The sequence below is a fragment of the Zootoca vivipara genome, chromosome 8 (genome assembly GCF_963506605.1).
Source record: "Zootoca vivipara chromosome 8, rZooViv1.1, whole genome shotgun sequence".
Lineage (NCBI taxonomy): Eukaryota > Metazoa > Chordata > Lepidosauria > Squamata > Lacertidae > Zootoca > Zootoca vivipara.
Window position 1 is genome coordinate 52,482,784 of NC_083283.1, and position 10,904 is coordinate 52,493,687.

Sequence of the window (10,904 nt, forward strand, 5' to 3'; positions counted from 1 at the left end):
CCATTCATAATAGTAAGCTATCCTGTTTATATCAGCAGCCATAACTCTCTGGGTCTTTTTTTTAAACATAGGTGCATGAAACCTGAAGACATACAAGAGAATTAACCTAGCAAAATTTCAGACAGGCAGATCTAAGGGAGTTTCTGTTTTACAGCAACAACAATCAAAACTTTGTAAAATGGCAACGCAAACAAAACCTAAGAAAACTAGGCCCAAAATTATTTTCCCATAGAAGTTATTTGCTATCCTGCATTTTAGAAACAGAGGAATTGAGTTTACTGTTGAAAAATATAAAGCCTTCATCTCTTTAAGGCAAGGGTGCGAAATATACCCAATTTAGGATTTGGCTGCACAACCCTACTCTTCAGATTCCCAGTTGAATGCATCACAATAAATATATAAAGAACAGGATATCCCTGCAGATGGCAACATTAAATTGGAAATTAGGCACATTGGTAATTCACGTCTGTTATTTAGATTGTGAAGCCGGAATGGGGAGTTAAGAACCTGCTGTAACGTTGGCTTGCCTTCATCCTCTGTCTGCTTAACTGTTCAGATCTATAACAGGTTACTAAACTACTTTGTTTGTTTTAGAATTCCTAACACTACTTGCTAAAGACTTTTATGACTAGAAGAAAAACCACTTCAGGGACTCTCCAAACCCTGAAGTCCTAAAAAAACAAAAACACACATACAAAAAAAAAACTTTTAATCTGAAAAGGGAGAAGTGTCTGGGGAGAAGTAGGAGACATTTTTAATTGGTTCTAGTATATTAATGCTGATGCATATCTGCACCAGCCAGTTCTGAGCCATTTATTCACACACCACAAACATAACCATGTTTTCCAGGAAACACACCAAAAGTTTCTGTTTTGTGCTAATGAAATCAATAGGTTTTTTTTAAATTATTACACTATACTTTTGAATGGTTTTAAAGTAAAGGTACAGGTACCACTGACCATTAGATCCAGTCGCGGACGACTCTGGGCTTGTGGCGCTCATCTCGCTTTACTGGCCAAGGGAGCCGGTGTACAGCTTCCAGGTCATGTGGCCAGCATGACTAAGCCACTTCTGGCGAACCAGAGCAGCACACGGAAACGCCGTTTACCTTCCCGCCGGAGCGGCAGGAATAATCTACGGTACTTGCACTTTGACATGCTTTCGAACTGCTAGGTTGGCAGGAGCTGGGACCGAGCAACGGGAGCTCACCCTGTCGCGGGGATTTGAACCGCCGACCTTCTGATCAGCAAGCCCTGGGCTCAGTGGTTTAACCCACAGCGGCACCCGTGCTTTAAAGTAGAACTGTTTTAAATAAACAAACAAATGATATTATTTTAATAAAGTCCCATTGAAGTCAGTAGGAATTTCAGGTCAAGCATGTCTAAGATTGCAACTACAGTGGTACCTCGGTTTATGAACACAATTGGTTCTGGAAGTCTGTTCATAAACTGAAGCGTTCATAAACTGAAGCAAACTTTCCCATTGAAAGTAATGGAAAGTGGATTAATCCGTTCCAGACGGGTCCGCAGAGTACTCAACCTGAAGCGTACTTAACCCGAAGCATGGGTGTAATTGGTTCCAGAAGTCTGTTCATAAACTGAGGCGTTCATAAACTGAAGCAAACTTTCCCATTGAAAGTAATGGAAAGTGAATTAATCCGTTCCAGATCGTAAACCGAAAATTCATAAACGGAGGTGTTCATAATCCGAGGTTCCACTGTATACTTCTCCAGGAGTAGCTTGTGCAATCGAACCCTTGCAGCATTTCTTATAATGCAGATGATGAACACCACATAGCCCATCACCAACTACTGTATATATTCTGTTGTCACTTTGTTCTGTCTGCATCAGGGTTACAAATGAAGCTCATTTGGCAGCTGGGCAGGACAGGAAAGAACTTATGTCACATCCTTCTGAAAAAGCAGCCCTCTTCTCTCCCAAGTCATAAGATCCAATAATCAGGGGATAGATAGTAGACAAACCATTTCTTCACAACAGCTGACGCCAGCGCATGCATACACATACACACACACTATGGTAGATGTGAGAAAGAAGGAAGCTAAGTTGGTGTTTAAATATGCAAATGCCCATATATCTGTTCATGAGCTAGATCAGTCCCTTTTCCCTCTCTGTTTGAAGTAGAGAGATTGCCCTCTCCAAATCCAAGAGGCTAAGAGCAGCAACACGTTTCTTGGTTGGGCTGAGAAGGGAGGAGAGGGGCAGCCAAAACACTACCTTCCATCCTAAGTCCCCACTTGAACTTGCAGGAATAGACCACTAAAGCTTCCTCAGGTCTTCACAGTGTAATAAATAATTTCCAGCAGAGAAATATTTCGCAGATCACATTAGTATGTTAATATTACTTCCATCTTGCAATTTTATTGCCAACCAACGAGGGAATCCAATAGGATAGATAAGTATTTATATAGAACAGTTGATAAGGGTACATCTGATTAATTACAATGGCATGGTTGGAGACAAGAAGGGAAAGTAATATGAACTATCAGAACTGTAAATCAAAAATCCATCACTGCTGGTAAAAGGTGCCTATTGGAATGCAAGGTACTAGAGGTAATTTTCAAGGATATAAAAGAAAATTATCTTGTAAATCTGCTTAGATGTGAAATCAGCAATACATTGATTCATATAATGTTTTCTTGGTGTATTGCTATTGCTTGGGTTGTGCCTGGGCACAACAATCACTTTCTGTTGGTTGGTTTGCGTTTTTTCCATTACTTTTATATCTTCCTTCACATCTCAGGTCATTCGAGGTCATTCCAATATAAACATTTTCCCCAATTTTTTTATATTTTATCTTATTTGTTCATGCCCATAAACTTAAGTCCCTAGGCACTCTCACAAAGGGTGAATCATTATATTCCTACCAGAGCGTTCAATAACTGTCTTCCTCTTTTGCCTTTTCATGCTCATTTTACACCACAGCCACATTTTGTACTTCAGACTATAATGCCAAACAGCTGTTTTTAATGAAAATGAAAGTCTTCTGCATTTCCTTACTGCTGAATCTTACCACTAGCCATAAACAACCACATTTAATCAAATATAGTCACAATGCAGGCAGGCACAAATGGATCAGTACTGAAAATGAAGAGGATCATCAGCAAAATATAAAGCAATTAACAGCTTAGGCTATTAAGCAAGGCATCACATTTTCATGAGCCTTAGACTAGAAAATAAATGCCAGAAAGCACCAGATAACACATGCATGTATATCACATGATGATTCAATTATCAGCTGAATGGATGAACTTAACTTTAATAAATTGTATACTGTTGATATGAAAGGTTTCTCACTGATATTTGATCCATAATGACCCACACACATACGCAAGCCGCCACTTAATGCTTCAAAGGAGGTTATAGGATGTTGATCAGATTTCAGATCTTGCTTAAGTATGCTATAGCTGTGGTCCAAAAAACATTTGGATCAGAATCTGGCTACATGGCAAACTTTTATTTCATGTGCTCTTATTCTGAGTATGTTGTTCTGAAAACTTTCTCATATATATATATATATATATATATATATATATATATATATATATATATGAAAGGTTTTTTTATGTCCTTAATAGCAGCAGCAATAATAATGATTGATTTTCTGGAAATAAGTGTTTTCATTCGTCCCAGTGGAAATTAACTGTGGGCATATGACTCCCCCCCCCCATCCCCTTGTGTCACATTTCTCCACAAAATGACTACAAAAAATAGAATTTGATGCACCTCTGAAACACACTTTCTCCAAAGTGTAGCAATGCTATTTCTATGCCTTTCCGCAAATATATAGGAATTTGCAGTAATAATGGAAATTTTCTTAAAGATTTTTATGAACTTTTCTGATCAGAAGGGATCACTTTCACAATCTGGAGAGATCTAAGTGATTGTATGAGCAGTAGCATCTGCTCTCATCTTATTCTTCAAATATCCATTAATGTTCTTCTTTTAGCTCCTTAATAGCATCTAATCCAAATTCCCCATTGACTCTGCAGTTGCTACAGATCTTTCTTTCTTAGTACAAATTAACAAGCTATGAAAGGAAAAAAACAAACACTACCAGCTCTTCAGATAAAAATGACCTTATGGTGCTTTGGTCATAACCCCCTGGCTTTTATAACTTGCAAGAAACCAACTTAAAGAGAAAGAGAAAGAAAAGATGGCAGCCAATACATTACTCAGTGGAGCACCCCCCACCCCCCAAAAAACCCTATTAAAGAGCCGTCTAGATGATACAAGTAGGTTGATAAACTGACAACCACTGAAATATATCTGTGTTCTGTTACATTACAACAGTAATACCGTATTATAAAAAAGCTGCTAATTTGCAGGTTATTTACAGTATGTAGGATCAGGGCCGACCCAAGTCATTTTGGCACCTGAGACAAACCACAGAATTAAGTTCCCTTCCTCCAGTTTAGTGATATGGAGGTGAAAGCATGGAAGAAATTTAGCTTCATCTGCAAAAGTACAAAACCAGACTTCCAAACACAATCCCAATACAAAGCACACAAAAATCAAGCTGTAGTGTTTTGTGCCCTCTGGAACTTTCAAGAGGTTACCAGCTTTTAGCATGCCAGTTTTGATACCAAGCATCATTGTATTGCCCCCCCACACACACACAGCCTGCCCAATGCACATACAGGTCACACACACAGGTGTCAGGTTCAATTCCCAGCTTCCCTGTAAAGCTCACCTGGTCACCTTGAGCAAATTAAAACCTCTCAACCTAACCTACTTTACAGGCTTGTACAACACCTTAAACAGATAAGTGGACTGAAATAAAATTTGGTTGTAAGCTGTGTTGAGTCCCTGTCAAAGGAAAAGGTGGGATATAAATCAACAACAATGTAAACTGTGAGAATGATCAGGCACATAGCAGAAAGTCCTATTCAGTGAGACTCTGAATAGACATGCAGAGACTTGCAGTGTAAGGCTCAACAACAAACACCCCAAGTGTTCTCTAAACTTGCTGGCAACTGAACCATTGCAATTAAACAACTTAAAGTGGATTGGTTACATTTTCCTTTGAAATTCCTTTGAAATTAGGAGTGATAAATACAAAGTGCTTTGTAGGTCAGCTTCAACATTTCCTTTATTTGGTGGCAGGCACTTTATTTTCAATAAAAATGTCCCAGACTCTGGCCTACCTTGCAGCAAGTCAGTACTGTAAAGTCTCCAGCCCAGAGTCAATCCATGTGTCCAAAGTCCAAACTGAAGCACGGTCCTGTAGCAGCCAAGTCAAGGTCCATCAGCTTGGGTAGTTAAACACACCCAACACCTCAGCTCTGCTACCCTTTTATACTTTGCATGGTGATTGCAGCATCTGGGTTTGACAAGGCATGTGACCCTCACCTGTTCCAAGCCTACTCCAGCTGAGAAATCACACCCCTCCACTCAGAGCTAGGAAGCCCCACCTGGCCAGCTAGGGATCTGGGCTGTGGGCCCTTGCCTGTCTCAGCCTCCTGCAGTGTCCCTTCCATTATTACATTTACTCTTGTCATTTTGATTAGTTGGCTGTTTGTTATATAAATTCCTGTAGGGACTGAGTGTTATCAAAGTGTACATAAAAACGGGAGCAACTGGAACCAAGTTTGGAGCCCTGGTGACCTACCAGCCCAAAGTCAGCCCCACAGTGAAACAATGAAAAGGAACATTTGTCTCCCAGCTGCTGGCTACAGAAGTGCTGTTCTCAATTGGAACAAAAATCCTGTTTCTAAATACTGATAAATTATTGACAAGACCTAAACTATCTGTCTCACAAACTCATGAATCAAGCATGCATTACACACACCCCTTTATATGAAAACAGTTGTATGCATTATTTATAAATGGCTTGGCTGCTAGAAGCGGAAATTTTACACTGGGAATGAACTCGAAATCACTGTAAGTTGTCTACTAACAGGTTGTGTTATAGTAAATTTAGCCAGTTCTATTTTTCTAGAAAAAGAGGTGCTGGAACTCACCATGAATGTCTCCCTTGTTCTCTTATAATGGCAATGGCGCCCACCCAGTTCTGGATTTACGTATAAGCTAAACAAGCTATAGCTTAGGACCCCACTGTCTTGGGGGCCCCAAAAATTTTAAAGGGGAAAAAACTGGATGAACATTTCCAAAATAAAAGATAAAAAAATAAAACCAACATACAGCAACAGTGTTTTGTGAAGGCTCCTATGATGTATTTCAGTTCAAAAATTACTTTGATAAAATACATATTTTGTTATGTGCAAATGGCTTTAGATACCTATTAGGTCCATAAATTACCACATAGCATATATTCAACACAAAAACAGTGACAACTTGTTGTTGACCAAGGACAACTGGACATATAAAGGGCTCCATTACCTTCAGTAGCTTAGGGCCTCATCAAACCTAAATCCAACCCTGAGACCACCTGAGAGGTGCCATAATAATAATAATAATAATAATAATAATAATAATAATAATAATAATAAGTTATTATTTATACCCCGCCCATCTGGCCGGGTTCCCCCAGCCACTCTGGGCGGCTTCCAAAAAAACCAGAAATTCTAAAATACAGAAATCCATCAAACATTAAAAGCTTCCCTAAACAGGGCTGCCTTGAGATGCCTTCTAAAGGTCTGGTAATTGTTCTCTTTGACCTCTAGTGGGAGGGCATTCCACAGGGTGGGTGCCACTACCAAGAAGGCCCTCTACCTGGTTCCCTGTAACTTGGCTTCTCGTAATGAGGGAACCGCCAGAAGGCCCTCGGAGCTGGACCTCAGTGTCCGGGCAGAACGATGGGGGTGGAGACGCTCCTTCAGGTATACCGGACCGAGGCCGTTTAGGGCTTTAAAGGTCAGAATTCCAGATGAAAAAAAGCCCTGCATTTAGCAGTAATCTGTTGGGAATTACTAAAGTTGAACAGCACCATTAGTTTGTCTGTTTGTTTGTTCTTGTTTTAAATTGAAGGTCATTTGAATGAGGAAGTCATGGGTCAATGGAGTGTACACTCATGTTAACTGTTGCCAAACAGGTTGCATTGGTGCCAGCCTGAACAATCTGTTTGGCTACAGGTGACAGTGGAAGAAAAGATCAGGGAAGAGGCAACCTACATAGCCCTTCAGATGCTACAACGCCTATAAACCCTGCCCATTGGTCATGCTAGCTGGTGCTAATAGAAGTTGTAGTCTTACAACAACTGGAGGGCCACAAGCTCTGCATCCCTGCCCTGATGACAAGAAAACGCATAAGGCAGGGTGATAAACACATCAGTAAAGTGCAGAGAAATCATGGGATTTGTGAACAATGCCCATGGCTATGACCTACTATCACTCACACACACACACACACACACACCCCGCCTCCGCCACCATCCTAGGATTTGGGAACTTTTATTTTCTTTAGGTAAAACCAAATACACATTGCTCTGTTTCAGATGTTTCTAACTACTTAAGCACTACCAGATACTGCTACTATTGTTCTTCACAGAACTTTTGTAGGTGGCGTCAAAAATTATGGCTAAAATGTTTTGTGACGAACTGAACCAGCCTGCAATATCTTGAATGTGCATTTTTGTTTTTGGAGGGAGAGCTGCTTGTTTCCTTATGAAGTTTATCAGTACAAATAAAACATCTGCATCACACTGGGGAACATTTAAAAAGTCAGGATGATAGGGACAAGATTTAGACCTTCAGGACAACACTGGCATTTCTGCAGTAAGAAGCGCAAAAGTTTAGGCCAGGTGGCATCTTTCTAAAGGAGGCATCGTCAAGTTCACACTGTATTCTGATGCAACCTCTGGAGTATTATAAGCACAGCAAGTGGAATCTGGTGGGAGAGTAATGCCTATTAGAAGCAATTTATAATCAGTCTCTGGTATTCCAGCAAACTGCGTAGATTGATGACTTCCCATTCATTAATCATCTGCCGGTTTACATTTTAACACAAAGGCTTCCTGAAGCCAAAATACATCTAAGCCATGATATTTAATTAAAGGTTTCAAAAGCAAAGGTTAATTCATCCAGCTAGTACACTGTTAAGATGTATGTGTATTCACATTTGATGTGTAATATTAGAACACTGTCTGATCATTGCAGTCACTGTACTGTCTCTGCTTTCACTCCTTGATACCACCACTGTTTTCTGTTGTACTTTTTCTGCTCATAACTATTATTGATTGGTCTCCTTCTGTGGATTTGATTGGCTTGTAAATTTCAGTGGATTTAAGCAGTAGTTATATGAGATTACCTTTTCCATACTGCATTTCCCCAGCAGATTGGATCAAGATGGTCATGAGATGTTTGCATAACCAGCCATACCAGGCTTCGTCAACCTCGGCCCTCCAGATGTTTTGAGACTATAATTCCCATCATCCCTGACCACTGGTCCTGCTAGCTAGGGATCATGGGAGTTGTAGGCCAAAAAACATCTGGAGGGCAGAGGTTGAGGAAGCCTGAGCCATACTAACCCAACCTTTAATAATTCTGTGATCTGAATGCAGGGGAAGCTGAACACTAATAGTGCATTAGAATGGCCATATCATCCTAATCATCCAAGCTTCATGCCATAGATCTCTTTGCTCCAGACTAGAGGGGAAACTACAAAAGATTCTGTAACTGTAATTTGTTCTGAGACAAATGTAAAGGGCTGGCATGTACCTACCAACGAGTTTAGAGCAAACTGGAGATATCTATGTGATACTTACCTTCCTTTCCCCATTCAATTGGCATGTGTCCAATCTTCCAGTGTTGTGTTTAAAATATATATGGTGACAGGTGGAGCAACAATACACCCCTTTCCAAATCTATCACGGTCTGTAACATTACAGAAACATGTCCCTTAAAGTATTCTGGGTACTGCACAGTTATAATTCCCAGCAATCCTTAACAAACTAGTGTCCAGAAGTCTATAAGGAGGGATATAGGCTGCAGGAGCACCATAACATTTACACATATTTTAAGCCCAAGATAGGTTGTAGAATTATTGTTGACATCAGCTCTCCCTTTACACCTATCTTACCATAGCCTTTTAAATGAATGATAAACCATTTTTGGAATATCAGTGCATCTTGTTAACATCAAGAATATGTGCAATTTGCAGTTGTTAAAATACTGTATAACAATATTCATGAGATTGGTCTCCTTCACCTCCCCACTCCTTTCCTTCCAGGTCACAGCCTCAGCTCAACAAAAGTGACTCGTGCACAGACATTTCCCAGCTACACCTCAGAGCAGGATGAGGAGCATGGGCCACGCATGTCACTGTCTAGCAGCTATGGATTCAGCTACAGCTCAGGCCTCATCCAATGACACACACCCTGTGTCTAACCAGAGAGACCGTCTAGTCCGAAACCTGCCTGTAGGCCCTGGAAGCCACTTGCCGTTTCCTCGGTGTCTGCAGAAGACAAGCCGTAGTGAAAACTGAGGACACATGTCTCCAGGCTGCAACAGTGAAGGTGAAATCTTGGATCACTGCTTCCCTGAGGCAGAGTCTAAGTGTTTTATTTATTTAACTTTTGTATTTGGTTTTGTCCATATGTTTTGTTTTTTTAAAAAAGAAAAATGTGAAGAAGAAGAAGAAAGAAGAATTCCCTTTGCAGTACTGATGGTGTGGAGCTGAAGTTTCTGCACAACCACAGACACTGCCTGTTTGGGGGAGCGGGGAGCAAAACATTACGTCTTCAATGTGAGGCTCTTGCCGATCAATTAAGTTGTCAAGCTTGCTCATCTATGACAGTAGCTACCTTGATATCCTAGGCACCAGTCCACCAGCTGAGTCATTCTTGCAGAAATGGTACCAGGCAAACAAAATTTGAAATATACTTCAGAAGGAAGTATGCAGTCCTATTACCAATTATGCACAGTTTATTCCCATTGGGATTTATGCATGGGATTTAGGAAAGTAGCCCAAAGTGGAATTTCTGAGGAGGCACCAGTGGCTCTTAATCGGGTTCTCATCACTACAGTTAATACACAAGATATAGAGATAGATACTGTCAATGGGATGGGATGGCGGTGCTTAGTAGCCTTTCAGAAAATATATTGTGTTGTGTGTTAAGAGGTCATATGCCTAGAATATTCCCCACACTGAATTTTTATGCACAGATTCTGCTGTTGTGTACTCTGAACCTAATAATCCAAAACTTCCCATTGGGGAGATATCAAGGGAAGACTGTCACAAAGCATTGTCAAAGTCTTCCCATTGTAGATAATATTTAAATAGTGAAGTCTGGTTTTATAGTCAGTATACTTTTAATTCTGTATACTGTGCGGGTGAGAAAATTGATATTACATTGCTGGGCAGCAGCCCAATTTCCATATACTTTTATAGGGCAAGATACTTGGGTTGGGAGAAATAACTACAATTTCAAGTTTTGTTCTTATTATTCAAGTCTTCTTAGTTGATATGGATTTGTTCTCTTTGTCAACATTCATTTTGTTCTAGATTCCTTGTCTGGTGTCTAACTCTGCTACACAACCATGGGTATGATTAAATTTCACAGCCATTTGTCTCATTGCAACACTGACTTTTTACAGTCTCCTACAGTGGACAGCCACATGAAAATGAGGAACTGTTTTTTTGAGTCTTGCTGAAATCACAATAGCTCAGTGTGCCCAAAACTTTCAGTCTTTTTCTAAAGATCAAAAAATAAATGGCAGCACCTATGAGTAGAATAAATGTGAGCTAACAGGATGCTAATGCCTATCACATTCCAGGACAACACAATTTATTCAGCTAGGTCTTCAAATAACACTGAGATCTACTGTAACTTAAGAAATTAAATAACTGATTGACTGCTGGCCACTACTGGTGTCATTCCTATACCTCTATCATAGTATCATTTTCTAAAAATAAAAAAGCTGCTTTTGGCCTAGCATTTCCCTGCCTCCTCCCAAAATTATGCAGTTATGACTAAGACGATAAAAA

At 40.1% G+C, this 10,904-nt stretch overlaps 1 protein-coding gene across 1 annotated transcript in view; it reads left to right on the forward strand.

Annotated features, from left to right (window-relative positions):
• Nucleotides 1-9,286, forward strand: part of DOK6 (docking protein 6) — a 167,880-nt gene extending 158,594 nt beyond the window's left edge. The window contains exon 8 of the mRNA XM_035125321.2: nt 9,147-9,286. Within this exon, the coding sequence (XP_034981212.1) occupies nt 9,147-9,286 (140 nt within the window). The remainder of the gene's footprint in view (nt 1-9,146) is intronic.
• The last annotated feature ends 1,618 nt before the right edge of the window (nt 9,287-10,904 follow it).